The sequence below is a fragment of the Amblyomma maculatum genome, chromosome 1 (assembly GCF_055883805.1).
Source record: "Amblyomma maculatum isolate TAMU_Amacu chromosome 1, ASM5588380v1, whole genome shotgun sequence".
NCBI lineage: Eukaryota > Metazoa > Arthropoda > Arachnida > Ixodida > Ixodidae > Amblyomma > Amblyomma maculatum.
In genome coordinates, this window is record NC_139344.1 from 90,455,991 (window position 1) to 90,471,452 (window position 15,462).

The window sequence follows — 15,462 nt, forward strand, 5'->3', positions numbered from 1 at the left end:
GAACGCATGCAAGGGTAAAGGTAGAATCACTAGAAATTTTCAGAGTACCACAAAGATGTCCGTGGGCGCCATTTCTCTTCCAAACCCGCCGGACACAGCCACCGTCTGAATGGCGAGTGACCGACGTCGTAATCCCGAAATATGTTTTTAAGCGCAGAAAAACTGGAAGAGTTTGGCATGTTTATTTGGGACAGCACTAGCAGTGATTGCGTGGCCGCTAACTTTACTGCTGTAGTCAGCAACCGATGGGAAAAGGTTACGTGTGTGGGTGGATCAGCTAAAAATGCAGGTAGCCTGCACTCGTATAGCCCTAGCCGTTTGTGTCACCTCGCGTTCTGCTCGCAGTGCAATGGTTATACCGGGTGTAAAGCAGCAGTAACCGAGTGTGAAACAGCATGTCTGCAAATATTGCAGGAGCGTGTGTATATTGTTAAGTCGTTGAGAATACCGTACGTTTTCTCCGCTACCCCGGACACGGAGAGACGAAGGACGGGACCCCGCTCAGGAACGATGGCTTGCTTTGTATAAGCAACACATGGGGAAGCGGCAAATTCGCCGAGAGAGCGTAAAATGACTAACATACTACATGGTAATGTCGTTCAAGGTATCATTTACATGGCCGTCGCGGCTCCAAGAAACCCGAGTAGGCTGCCTTGCTGAAGAGCCCTTCTTTGAGTAAAATTCTTTGGCAGTGCCGTCACTAAGTGAAGGGAAAGTAATATGCTGGCTTCGGACATTTTTATCGTGAAAACATGAAACAATGTGAGGGTTTCTATATCATATCTTTCGTCACTTGTTGTAAATATTGCACTTGTCGCTGGCGCAGTTTCATCGTCCCCTCCTTGTTCCGCCCATTTACTTGAACCTCGGTAATTACCAGCAAATCAGTACGACATTGATATAGTATACATTGCTTTCCTGTGTGGCTGACACACACTGGCCAGAAGTTGCCACTTGCGAACACACAATTGCGCCAGTTATTCTAGTCGTTATAACAATATATCCTAATATGTATCAGCCTGCTGGGAACCGCAAAAGCAGTTCACTAGAAATAAATGCCTAATAAACTTGTGCAGAGAAGTTTCAGATACATTCACATTAACAATAAAAATCCAAGAGGAAGATATGCGGACGCACATCGATCAGCACAACAGAATGCGCCCGAACGCATGCACGAGCAGAGTGTGAATATTTTTTACTGTGAGGGTAAATGTTGCAAAATTCCGCAAGCAAAATGGACGCGACGTGTTCGTACGTGCATGCGGCACACTGCATTTGGATGTAAAAACCTGTTCAGATCGCGTGCACCGCGCTCACCTTGAGTATTTCCTGCGCTTATTTTGAGGCCAATTGAACAAAGTGGGAACCTAGTGACCCAGCGTATCTCGTAATAGAGGTTGTTCTTTAAATGGCACAAAGTTTTCCGGGCTGATTCTGTGAACCCACATTGACCGCCGTTGCAGATCGTTTTCTTCAAGAACAGAGAAAACGCCTTTCTTGACGCAGTCCTGTTGCCGCACCCAGAGGCGCAGTAGCTAGGCATGCTGCCTTAGAATTTCTCGCGTGTACACTTCGATGAACAATATATATAAAAAAAGAGGAACTGCCGCACAAGATATGTATTCCGCGCGCGCGCTTGGAAGGTATATGGCGACGCGATGTCAGGTGCCCTGCATCAGCCAGCAGTCGGGATGGCGGCGCGTAAAGGGAATGTGATACTCTGAAATTTTGTAGTCCTTCTAGGTAGACTTTAGTGAGCTCGGTCTGCTAGTCTGTTCTCATCGAGAAGACAGTTTTTTTTTTTTTTTTTTTTTATAACCTCCTTGGTTCTGATGAGTGCGAGTCAACCGCTGCCCATTATTGCATGCTATGTATCTTAGTTCCAAGAAGCTGTGGCGAACTGTATTTTATCCGTTGCGTATATTGCGGGCAATATACCTTAAGGGCACACATTTGCGATAAAAATCCTAGCGTGCCTAAGAAACCAGTTACAACTGTTGCAATATATATATTGTTGAAGACGATCGATATCGGCGCATTTAGGGAAAGGAACGCCCTCCAGACACCCGCAAACATGACCGGAGCCTCGCGTCGGGCAAGGAGCGTTTCACCAAGGTAACAATTACGAAATACATTGAACATGAAACAAACGTTCTCCCGACTCGGCCATCGAAGTTCTTTCGCGGGGTTGTTCGCACGAAGCAGAAAAGCCAGACGACGTCGGTTCAAGAAGCATGACTCATGCGCGTGCTCGTTCCCTCTCCCGATTTCATCTCTGCTTCGCATCAGTGCCGCTGTGCCTGGAAATCGACGCTCGCGCGATACATTAAAAAAAAAAAAAAAAGTGGCCGAATGTATGTACAGCCTTTGTAAAAAGTGTAGAAACCAAGGGGTCTGCTTCTGAGCCGTGTAATGGCGCTGATTTAGCATTAGTGGATGTCCTTCACATTGTAAAGGGTAGGTAAAAAAAAAAAAAAAAATCTTACAATCAAGAGATTCGGAATACTTGAAATGCATTACAAGCCGCACAAAGTGGCTCAGGAGAGCACCCCCTGGGCTATACACTTTTGACAAACACTGTACATAAGGTAACAGCGAGACTACGGTAAAAAAAAAAAAAAGCACAAAACTCACCACGTGACAGCGGGGCTACTTCAGCGCCCCAAGGCATCTCTTAATGTGCAAATGCTAGTGTCTTGGCTTACCATAGAAATGAACCGTGCAGCTTATATAGGCTTTTATATTTCACACAGTGCGAGCACTCAATGCATTTTGGCCATAAAGACATCTATAGGTTACCACAAAGACGTCTTTTGGTCACTGAGCAGAGACGAATTAGAGTCAACGCATACCGGATTCAGGTATGTCTGCTGCGCACATGCATGGTGTGCAGCATGGTGAAGTCGGCTATTGCAACTGCGCGAGTGCAGCAGAAGCACGTTAATCCGGTGTACGCCTGTACCTCTCAGCTACGCCAAAACTACTGATGATAATGGTAGCCTTTATTTACATCAATACTGGGTGATGGAGGAGGTGAGGAAAAAAGCGACGAGTGCTTGAAAATGTTCTCACCCCCTTTACACTGGGCAGCAGCAAGTGTCAATGGGTCTCGTGTCACATAATTATACAATGCAAGGGATGAAATAAAACATACAATGGAGACATAGAAGTGGCAAATAACATGATAAAGCACAGTACCATAAACGATGTGGTGCATAAATAGCTCGAAGACTGTAGTAATGTGTCGGTCAGGAGAAATTAATTTCAATAATTTATTGTCGAACTTGTGAGTTATTCAGATCTATAACATTCTTGTCGATGTCCGCAAAATTATTTAGGATGGCCGGTGGCTGATACTTAGGCATTTGGCGACCGTAGTTAGTCCTTTGAATAGGCATTATCCTGTGTGGTGTGTGGCGATGGGGATATGGGGATTTGTAGTCACATAAGGCGGCTAGTGTGTTTAGAAATCAGAGGTGCCTATTATTTTCATATTTGAAGCGATGTAGTAGCCTGTAGGAAACAACAAGGAACGCTTGATTGGGCACCTTATGAGCTATGCCATCCAAAGGAGTTTATCTAAACCACATATATATCAGGAGCTAAGAAATGCATGTGCGGTATACCATCTAGTGGCGATTTGTTCACAAGAAACATTGCAATGATTGTGCGCACTGGAACAACGACTTCTAACGCGAGAGATTACTTTTCGATTTTTTTGTGTTCTGTTAGAAATGTAAAAAAAGCAAACAAGCAAACAACAACAACTGGAGGGGGGGGGGCACCATGCATATATTACAATGGATAAGCTGACGAACGTACGGAGTGATTCAAACGTGATAACTCTGCGCACAATTGCTTCTACTTTTTTGAAGTAAGCGTCGCCAGTGTCATCTGTGTAAAAGTTAAGAGTAACATTTACGCAAGCAAAAGATACCTAAAACCACAAGGAAGCCGCGGCGCCCCCTGTACTATAATACGAAACAAGGATAATATACATTCTATGTATGCTAAGTACGTACCAGGTGTCCTATCGAAAACTAACCAAGATTAAAAAAAAAAAAATGACGAAGTGTACTCGGCAAGAGAAACCGACTGAATACGGTCGACAGTGACCGCAGTGTATTTTTCGTTCTGGAAACCTAATTAGTAAAACTAATTTTCCAACTTTTTAGTATCGGAATCAGGAACGAAATGTAACAAAATGGAAGTACTAGCAAATGCGACGTGTCTGACGTCTGTTCTTGTGTACGTCTAAGAGCTTTCTTTGCACATAAGGAATGAGATGACAGTTCGAATGCTTAAAGCGCCTTGAAAAAAAAAAATCAAAAAACAGCGGCCGAAATGTTTGCACTTAGATACCATGACACCAAGGTACAGCGGGGCTACTTCAGCGTCCGAAGGCATTTCTCAGTGTCCAAAATTCTCTTTTCTATGAAGCGCTGACCCGGACGGGCTTTGCGTGTTCTCTGGTCAAGGAATGTGCTCCACAAGCAAGTTAACTGCTAGCCTTTGTATTTTCGCAAGCATTGTTGCAAGTCTTCGTTAAATAAAGCTGCGTGAATGGTACCGTGGGGCCGACATTTTAGCCAGCAGTTTTTCAAGACGGTCTAAAACTTCTGCTTTGACACTTTATTCCTGAAGCCAATATTTCATATGCTAGCTGATGGCATTCAGTTGGTTTCTCTCGGTCATTGGACAGGTCGTCTTTTTTAGGAACCTTGATTACATTTTTGTGGGATACCCGATACATGTTTCTCCAGTATATGCTGGCCACGCGGCATCGGTGGCAATCTCTACTCATGTATTTTTTTGCCAGTACCTAGTTGTTGCGCAATGGAAGTGTGACACTGTGACAAGGTGCACATCAGTACTGCGCAAGTCTCCGGCGCAACACTATGGCTGGTACCTCTGTAGCTCCTTCAACGTTTAGTTTTGGGTGCTGCATCACAGAAGGCAGAGAATCGATTGTTATGTCTTGAGATTGGTGACATTTTCGCAAAATGCGCGAACTGAAATTTGGAGAATAATGCTTTATTCTAGTCAGAATTGTGTGCATGTGTGTGTGTGTTTTTTTTTGGGGGGGGGGGGAGGTGGGCTCAGTTTTTGTGGAGCAAAGTGTTCACGGCGCATGATGGCTACATGGTCCTTTCAGCACCACGGGATGGATCGTGTATCTTTGAAACTTCGAACTGCGGTTACACTAACCACGAAAGCAACAAGAGAAACAAGTGGGTTAGGAAACTGCCGCGGAGATATCCGACTTCAAACTGGCCTCCCCGGGACCATACAACACAAACAGAAAATGGTACGTACGGATGACGTAACTCTTCGTCGTCGTTTTCATTCCTCATTTCTTTCGACGAGGCGTTGTCGCATAAAGCCTGATTTAATGTCTTGCCTGCAATTCTACATGCTCCCCGTAAGAAAACTGACACACATAACAGCTATAGTACTGACATAATTCCACGCAAATATATTACGCCCGAAGCAAAACTCATCCAATAAGGGAGTCCACTATATCCGAGCACCTCTTCCGCAGTGATCCTCGAATATTGAGGCTTATTTGCGTAATTATTATCGTAGTTTTGTGCAATATGCATAAGGCTGTTTTGGCGTTTATAATTACGGCATAGGCTACTTCAGCAAACGCGTCCCGCCGCGGTGGTGGCGTGGTTATGGCGTTCCACTTCTTTGCCCAAAGCCGCAACGGCCGCTTTTCGATGGAGGCGAAAAGCAAGGCGCCCGTGTGCTGTGCGATGTCAGTGCACGTTAAAGAACCCCAGGTGGTCAAAATTTCCGGAGTCCTCCACTAAGGCGTCTATCATAGCCCGAGTCGCTTTGGTAGGTTAATCCCTACAAACCAACCAGACATTAAACAAACGCATCAGTGTGCATCTCAATAAAGGAAGCCCATACTCGGTTACAAGTCAACAAAAAAGTGGCTTTGGCGCTTCAAAGTACCTCCAGAAGTGTATGGCGTCTATCGATTCTCATGACGTCGTAGGCAATCCCCTCAGACCTAGACGCTGGCAGCTAAGAGTGTGGCAGATGAAGGGCGGTTCAGCACGCAGTTTAATGGGGTTGACAATGGCACTATGAAAATCAATCGATGCTATTGGCTCAATGGCCTCGTTTGAGGGGCGCCCGCTGCTCTTTCTTTGAGGTGTATCCAACTATGGTTCATGTTGCTTTTTCTGGGCTGTAGTTATGTCGAGGATTCCAGCATCACACAAGAAATACGGTGTCGGTTTCTATTATGCTAAGCTAACGGTATGACTGAGTGGTGCTGTGGAGTTAAAAGACACATGGACTATGATTTATCACAGTGCCCGTCCATTAAAAATAGCTCTTGGACCTATTCAAGACATTTATTCCCACAAGTTGCTTATGTAAAATTGGCATTAGCTCGATAAACCATGAATGAATGCAGTGAAGTTCTTTTTCTTTTGTGTGAGGGCCGGCAGAAGACCGTACAGTGTTCTTGTAGGGGGAAACTGCCTATATGCCCGGAATATCCTGACTCTGCTCTAATAAACGCGGAAGTGCTACAGTGTGCCCTCTGGTGGAACACGGCAGTTAAAAAAAACAACAACAAACAAACAAACAACGCCGCAGGAAATTTTTATAATGAGTCAGACGTGTAATGAACGAATAAATGAATACGTAAATCAAAATGAATGAAGGAATAAACAAATCCACAGGTTATAATGCGACGGATGCAGCATCCATCACATTTACACGCATTAGCAAATGTGCTCCGATTTTGTAAGCGCATTGACTAGTGGCGCCCTCCGCGTGGTCACACAAACTAGCGCTTGCGTCTCGAAGTTAGCTTCGCCGACTAGAGCCATTGCGGGAGGAAGGCTGCTTGTAATGTTTCCCAAATTATTGTCAAGCTGTATCAAGCGCTTGTTCAAGTGTCAGAAAGAAGGCTTGAAACTAGACACGTGTTCGAACTTGTGCCGTCTCTCTTGCCGCGTTCTCTTGTGTTTGGACTGTATCGCACTCGCATTAAAGTGAACGAAGACAACGATTTCAAAAGCATAGCAGCAACAACAGCTCTGAAGGCTGCGAGTTCAAAGCGCGGAGTGAAAAGCTCCGGCGATGTCATAATGGTCTAAAGCAGTGGTATAATAATGTGATCTGTTAGCTCTCGAGGATATAAGTATGGTAACTTTAGCGCGAAAATATCCGGCGTTGGCATGGTAAGCATCGAATTCTGTGAACTAATAAAAATCGCAGGCGTGGCTCTGGCAGGTGGTAGTTGGTAGGTGACCTGGCCAGGCACTAATTACTCAGCGGGTTGTGTCACGCCACGAGACGATATGGCCGAGTTGGAAGCAGCTGCCGACTGGAATACCTCCTTAGAGATAGGAAATCGAACCCACCGGGTCCCTTGGATATCGGGCCATGATAACTACCCGCAGGCCAATCAGCCACGATCATATACGGCTTGGTTAATGAGGTATATCGGTGCCTGGGGGTCTTTTCCATAATGCGGTATCCTACGAGTGTATACCAATGAGCATGTGTGAGATGATATAGTCCCGAGTTAAGAGATTAGTGATCAAATGAGTAGCAGAGTGTATGCACGCGGAGGGGGATGCGCAAGGGGATCGAGCATGCAGACGCCAGCCAATAAAGTGGCAGCGTGAGGTCGCCTTTAAAGGCGGAGCTTAAGTGCCCCCCAATTCTTTTTTTCTGTTTCACGCTCTCATGGACGCACTTTGGACTGCGTCGGGGTTTCTTCACATAGGCGTTTTAGTGACAAGATACACATAAAATAAATAAAATGATTAAACTCATGTCATTACACCAGCGCGTTAACTATTGACAAGCTGCGTATGACCTTTAGCAACACGCGGCCTGTTTGTGAGTCATGTTATTTATCGGGAGGGTTTTTATTTCGTACAAGCTTGGCGCATCCGGCGAGTATTTGTCGCTCAGGAGAAGATGCTACTGTTTCGCTTCTTTAACCGCAGGTTTACGGAAAGAAATGCGGCAGCCTACGTTTTCGGCAGCTTTTTGTCGCTGGCGTTCATTTGTCAATACTTTTAAGGCACAGATCACACCTTGCGGCTCAGATGCTTTTAAAAAGAGAATCTGATTCCTTTTCAGGAGGCTACGCTGTGTACCATATACCATCTTGGGAAAGATCGTCAGGCATTCTAAAATCAGCAGCCTTAAGCAAGCCAGGAAGTCCAAGCCAGTGCCTACGGTTCTTATACTTCGTACCGGACGCAAGTAGAAGCCGCGGTCTACTCGTGCGTCTAGTTCGGAGCCTGCAGCCAGCGTCAGAGACACAGCAAAATGTAATCGCAGGTAACTTGATATTTTTTTTTGTTATTAAACGCGACGCGCTTTGTCAGCGAAGCAGTCGTATTACGTGGTCAGTGTACTGCTTGTCCGCAGAGATCTACGAAATGGGAGGCCGGGAACTAAGTGCTAGCTCCCAGTGTGAAGGAGGTCGCTGTGAAAGAAAGATGCAAGCTGCACTGCAATTAAAACAAACGTTTCTTTGCTCTTCCTTAAGCAGATAGAAGAGGAATGGAAGACAGTGAAATGCATTTCCGTCACTGCGTCGTGTTTTGGCAGCACTGTTATTTCAAATTGCGGGTGTGCTTAATTATCATTAAGCGATGACAATGCCTTAGCACTATCTCTACTGACTTTTGGTCTCCGTTCCTTTTACTTCTTATCTTATATATTTACATACTTTGCGGACCAGTTCTTTACCCAACTTTAAACATGCTGAACAATTTTGCTCTTTGCTGAGTCATTCACATTTTCAGTTTTTGCTTAGTCATTCTTAGTAATTTTAATTCTTGCGAAATCATATCAACCGTTATCAATTTTATAAATTTACCTCGGTAAACTCAAAACGTTTTGGGGAGGTTCTTTTCATGGCAGGCACTTTCGGGCCTCTACTTCCTGTTTCCGTTTTGCCACCTGCTTACCGTGCACACACACAACACTACGCCGGACACCAGCTTTTCTTCACGACTTGGATTCTCTGCCAACGCATAACAACAACAACAACTACTCTGAAACTGCAATACATTTTCAAAAATAAGTATCACGGCTTGGATTTTGTTTTCTAAGTCATTATCACCCTGACAGAATATATATATTTTTCAAAAACCATACCAAAACGCTCATTTATTTTTAAAATCAAGAAATGGGAAGGTGATTGTGTAAAGCATTAAAAATGCCATAAGAATTTGTTTTCAATATGACAATGTTTATTTGGTCGGCAAAACTAAAAAACGGTGCTGGACAAGCCCGGCTCACCTTAAACTAGACACGCAGTACCACGAAAGGAATGATGAGCTTGACTCGCCTTGATCGTAGGCTGTGACGAGCCAGGTATCTGCTTAGGTATCCGCTTAGAAGTACCTTCAAAAAACAGCTGCATGCTGTTTCGTTTATACTAAACGTTTCTTTGAATATGGAGTCTCTGAAGTAGACGGGAGTGCTTATTGTTGTCGAAGACTTCAAACGAAGAAAATCGCTGCACTCTCGTTTAAAGTTCTCTGTAGTACCTGCACGTCTACTCTGAGCCTTCTGCACCGTCGATTTTTGAGTGCGTGAACGTTTAATTTGTCCTCTTTCTTCTGTGCAAGGAGATGAAATACTCTGGGACCGGAACGCAGCCTTACTACCCGATAGATGGACCCCTGCTGAAGCCAGCTTCACCGTAAGGGATGACTACGAGGTGAGTGTGAATATCTTTTACATAATCATTGAAAGCGTACCTTGGCCAAGGTGAGCATGCATGCTTCGACCCAGTAGAAAAGATGGCGGGATTTTTTCCCATATTCCCCGAGCCGGTTGTTTAATTCTAAGGCAGTCGATGCAGCCACATGTTTTTCAAATGCAGGGATATTTTCCATTAAGGTTCAAGTGGAGCCTGACCATTGATTAGGAAATCAGGGCTTTGTTGAGATAAGCCAGAAACATTGAAAGACCAAAACAATATTGAAAAAAAAAATCGCTTGCTTGAAACATAGTTAGATATATTGAATTTTTAAGGCTGAACTTTGCTTAAAAATGCAAAATATGAAGACTAATTCTATAATCTGCAGTGTCAAATTCTCTGAAACGGTACTGTGGCGTGACATAGCACAATTCGTCTTAAACAGTCTTTTTGTTCTATCAGTCTTCCGTTGTCCTACGGAAAGTTGCGGAAACGTGTGATAATGGAAGTCCGGCATACGGACAAGGAAAGGCTCCATGCCTCAGCCAGACCTTCGCGTTAATGATACAAGACAAGGCATTCTTTAAAGCCGGGTGTACGGTGGCCCTTGAAGGTTACTTTGTGCATACCTCGCGTCACGAGACCCGTTATGCCGGTTGCAGCCATGGCGATGAAAATGATTATTGTTTTCTTGTTTCGAACGTGAGATGTGCTTCTCTTCATGTTTCCGTTTGTTTCCGTAAAATAAATTTAATGCCGAGACAGCGCGTGCTTTGTGTGCTTTTTACTTCGTGTTCCTTTACTGACAGACATAAATTCTTCAGCAAACGGAAGAACCGGAAAGGGACATAGAAAAGTCCTAACGGGGAGACTAAAAACGAAACTGACTTCATACTGTGTTCTAACCCCGCCATTATGCAGGATGTAGAGGTAACCGGGAAAGTGCGATGTAGTGACCACAGGATGGTAAGGTCTCGAATTATTCTAAACCTGAAGAGGGAACGAAGCAGATTAGTAAGGAAGAAGTCCATCCACAAATTAGCGGTGAAGGCGAGGGAAGAAGAGTTCAGGATCTCGCTGCAGAATAGATATTCAGCTCTAACCGAGCATGACGACATTAGCCTAGAAGCGATGAACTAATAATTTCAGAGATATCATTACTGAATGCACTGTAGAAATTGGTGGTAGAATAGTTAGAGAGGATACCGGTAAGCTGTCTAAGGAGACGAAATATTTGATTAAGAAACGCCAAAGTCTGAAAGCTTCCAATTCAACACACCAGATAGAATTGGCAGAGATATCAAAAGCTTATCAATAAGCGCAAAGTGGCCGATATAAGGAAGTATAACATGGAGAAAATTGAACATGCACTAAAGAACGGGGGAAGCCCTAAAGCTATGAAGAAGAAATTGGGCATAGGCAAAAATCAGATGCATGCGCTAATGGACAAGACATGCAACGTCATCACAAATATGGACAAGATAGTCAAAGTTGCCCAGGGGTTCTATACTGATTTCTACAGTAGCCAAGTAGTCAGGACAATAATGAGATTGGCGGCAGGGAAAAGCAGTCAGACGTTCCGCCATTGACGAAGGGCGATGTTAAAAAAGCATTAGAAACTATTAAAAGGGGGAAAGCAGCTGGAGAGGATCAGGTAACAATAGATTTGTTGAAGGACGGCGGGGATATCGTGTTAGAAAAGCTGGCCACCCTGTATACGCAATGCCTGGTGTCATCGACGGTACCGGAACCATGGAAGAACGCCAACATTATCTTAATTCATAAGAAAAGAAACGATAAGCACTTGAAAAATTACAAACCAACCAGCTTACTGTCTGTTACTTACCAGGACAATCTTAGACTGCAATCAAGCAAAAGAACAAGCAAGTTTTCGGAAAGGATACTCTACTATCGATCATATCCATACTATCAACCAGGTGATAGAGAAATTCTCGGAATATAACCAGCCCTTATACATAGAATTCATTAATTACGAAAAAGCTTTTGACTCGGCAGAAACCTCGGCGGTCATGCAGGCATTGCGAAGCAGGATGTAGACGAGCCGTAAACACGGAACCAGCATTGCGTTCCTTCTATATCACGCGGGCGTTCCAAATAGTTTTGAAAGTATTCTGTCAAGATAGGTTTCATGCCGTGTAGTGACTGTACTCTGCTGCCCGTTTCATTTTTATTTTGTTCGTTTTGGCAGAAGATACTATGATGCGCATTCTAATCTAACAAATGTAGTTCATCCTTTAAGCAACTTCTGATTCGGTTATTGTTTTTTTCCTTTTTTTCAGCTCCAATTTGAGTGTTACTCGAATAAAGCCGATGGCTACAGTTTCTTTTGCGCTATTGACGACGTCGAAGTCTTCCCGTGCGATGACAAGAGAGGTAACCACTGGAATGTGATTCATGGCTGTTGCAGTCGTTGCAGTTGTATTGCAGTTGTTTCAGCGAAGATGAACCAGAATATTTAGGAATCGGCTTTTTGAGAAATCAGGATGGCTTCTGCGGCATTGTAATGCCAATGTAACGGACATTAGAAAACAGGTGAACCGCGTTAACTACTAAGCTGGCTAACTAATTGATGACATTAACTCAAGACGTTTGGTTGCATTTGGAGGCTTGCAGCCAGCCGTCAGTAATATTCATATCGTTTTTTTTCCTTTTCGAATCTTTACGAAGTCACTCCTCTACAGCTTCGTTTCGTTACTCAGCTACGGCAGCACGCCTCCGTTTAGAAAAGCGCGCTGCACGCATGAAGTGATGTCCATCAGTACGCGTCACTCTACTGCGGACGAGCTACGTAATTGACGTAGATTCCCGCGCGCTGAAGCCAGGTGTTTTTCGAAAAAGGGTGCGGATGGCGAAAATTTGTTGCGCCGCAGCGCCTGTAGCAACTGCATGTACGAAATTCTAAAAAGCAATACTGCATTACTAGCGGCCGGTCACATATATTCAATTTGTAATTGTAAGAACGTTGACCATTAAAATTAGCTAGCCATCTTATTGTTTGAGATTATTCTCTTACCCGCCGAGGTGGTGCAGTGGTTAGGGCGTTGGCTTGCTGTGCCCAAGGATGCGGGATCGAGGCAAAAGGCAAGGCGCCCATGTGCTGTGCGATGTCAGTGCACGTTAAAGAACTCCAGAATGGCGAAATTCGCAGGGCCTTCCACTACGGTGTCTCTCATAGCCTGAATCGCTTTGGTGACCTTAAACCCCATAAACCCAACCCAATCCATTATTCTTTCTGGCACGTTGTTTCCTTGTACTGAATAGTATACCGGTATTACAACGCCTTAGAAGCTACATGAACATCTCAAAGAGTCCGGTTTTAAATATTCCGATTTAGATTTGCTGAAACAACCGGAGAGCGTTCAAATTTAAGAGTTTATAAATTTTTAAAAAACGGGCGAAAAATATTTTGGCGAGCAGGTATATATATGCGACCTGGCGGGCACAAAGACAAGATTTATCGTGGTCGACCTCCTATTTAACTAACAATATGAATTAATGAACATTTTTGACATTGCAGGCAGCGTGCATGCTTATAATGGAACTGAGAAGTGGTCGCATTTGTACACTGCTTGATATAGCAGAATTTTCTTACCACGCCAGAGTTTCCATGTATTCGACTCCAAAATTTCAACTTATACGCGATACAACTCACGCAGATGAAAGGTCGGCGGAGAGAGGATGATCAGCGCATAAGTCCCCCAGGCGTGACTCGGCAGTGCGTATGCCGTTTCTTCTGTCGCTCGCGCGGGGCGACAGGGGAGGCTGATACTTGTTTCCCTTTCAAATGCGGCTATCAAACTAGAGAAAGCGCTCTGGGAAGCAGCTGAGTCGTACTAATTACGCGCATTGATTTGGAGCTTAGGAGGCGAACATCTGGGAACACACGCGTGCCATGAGAGTCTGCAATTTCTAGGGACGCGACTACGCGACTAACCACGTTACCTGTTAATATGGAAATATAGTGCAAAGAAGAGTTAAGGGCTTTTCATGAAAAAAAAAAAAGTTCTGTTTTACTGGAGCTGCTAAACCCAGTATGAAAGTACCATCTTGCTGAAATGTTCGCATTTTACTAGGTTAACTTTTATTGAACAGTAACTAACGGCTAATTGTACGCAAAGAGCCAGTAGCTGTAGAATTATACGGTGCGAACGCGTAGATAATAACTACGACAAGGTGAAGACGTACTGTTTGCTTTCAAATTCAGTGTACCTTGCCGAGAAGCACAAAATTAAGTCTCTTCTCGTTGGGACTAGGAGAGAAAATGTCCTGCTGCTTCGACGATGGTCAGCTGTGCAAATGGCAGACGTCCAATCACACGGCAGAAGTGCCCTGGATGCTGAGTGATGTGGAAAACGGTGTGCCTCAGCTGCCTCGACAGGACCACACGCTTTCAGCACCTCAAGGTTTGTGAATACTGTTAATTGTAGGGCAGGGGGTTAAACCTCACCCTGGGGGGTTGGCACCGCAGTAGCAGGTGTAACTGAAGCACATTTACTTACTCCGTGCGTTGACCTTTGCTAGTTGTAAACGGTCTCATTTTGATCCAGCGTACTGCAGACACGCAGTGGAGATCGGTAGAACGTAGTGGTAACAAACTATAGCAGAAAATCACGCATAGCGCTTTCCAGTACTCCCCTCTATATAGAAGTGTCCACTTCTTCCAGCTCCGCTCCTACCCTGAATATCTGGAAAAAGTCCAAGAACTGAAGATTTTTCGCACTTATACGGCCAATAGAGAGGTCTATTCGTTCTGCATGGTACATTGGCGAAGTGTACTCACTTGAAGCGAGTACATTTTCTTCGTGTTACTTTATTAGCGCCTTCAAAACTGAACTATGTTGGAGCGCAGCTCTTCTGCGCCCGTTTGGTGGTAGAGCCGCATCGCCTTTGTCGGTGTAACCGAGAGTCACGAGCCAAAGCGAGCTTCTCAGAAGAGAAAAAAGAACCACGAGATCTGCGCCGCTCGTTCGTGGCTGTTCTCTTCTTTCTCTTCTGAGAAATTCACTTCTGAGAAATTCACGCGCACGCACCCACCCACACACACGCACGCACCTGCACACACACACACACACACACACACACACACACACACACACACACACACACACACACACACACACACACACACACACACACACACACACACACACACACACACACACACACACACACACACACACACACACACACACACACACACACACACACACACACACACACACGCACACGCACACGCACACGCACACGCACACGCACACGCACGCACACACACACACACACACACACACACACACACACACACACACACACACACACACACACACACACACACACACACACACACACACACACACACACACACACACACACACACACACACACACACACACACACACACACACACACACACATGTGTAAATTTTATTGCTTCCATATATCGCAAAAAGGCTTAAATATCTACGCTTAAATTTGCATTGGAACCATGCCGCGGTGATGCAGTGGGTAAGATGCCCGTCTACTGTGCCGGGGTACGCGGATTCGATCCCGACTGCCGGCGGCAGCGTTTCGATGGAGACGAAACGGATAGGCGTCCATGTGCTGTGCGATGTCAGCGCGTGTTAAAGATCCCCAGGTGGTCGAAATTATTCCCTAACCCTCCAATACGGCTCCTCTTTCTCTATTTCCACCTTCACAACCACCTTTCTTCATTCCCTTACAGGGTGGTTCAGGTGTCCACAGAA

General features: G+C 44.8%; 1 protein-coding gene across 1 annotated transcript in view; it reads left to right on the forward strand.

Moving 5' to 3' along the window:
- Positions 1-15,462, forward strand: part of LOC146203156 (MAM and LDL-receptor class A domain-containing protein 1-like) — a 77,190-nt gene that overhangs the window by 6,534 nt on the left and 55,194 nt on the right. The window contains exons 3-7 of the mRNA XM_084602767.1: positions 5,156-5,308; positions 8,122-8,325; positions 9,627-9,718; positions 12,001-12,094; positions 13,975-14,124. Coding sequence (XP_084458893.1) covers positions 5,156-5,308; positions 8,122-8,325; positions 9,627-9,718; positions 12,001-12,094; positions 13,975-14,124 — 693 coding nt within the window. The remainder of the gene's footprint in view (positions 1-5,155; positions 5,309-8,121; positions 8,326-9,626; positions 9,719-12,000; positions 12,095-13,974; positions 14,125-15,462) is intronic.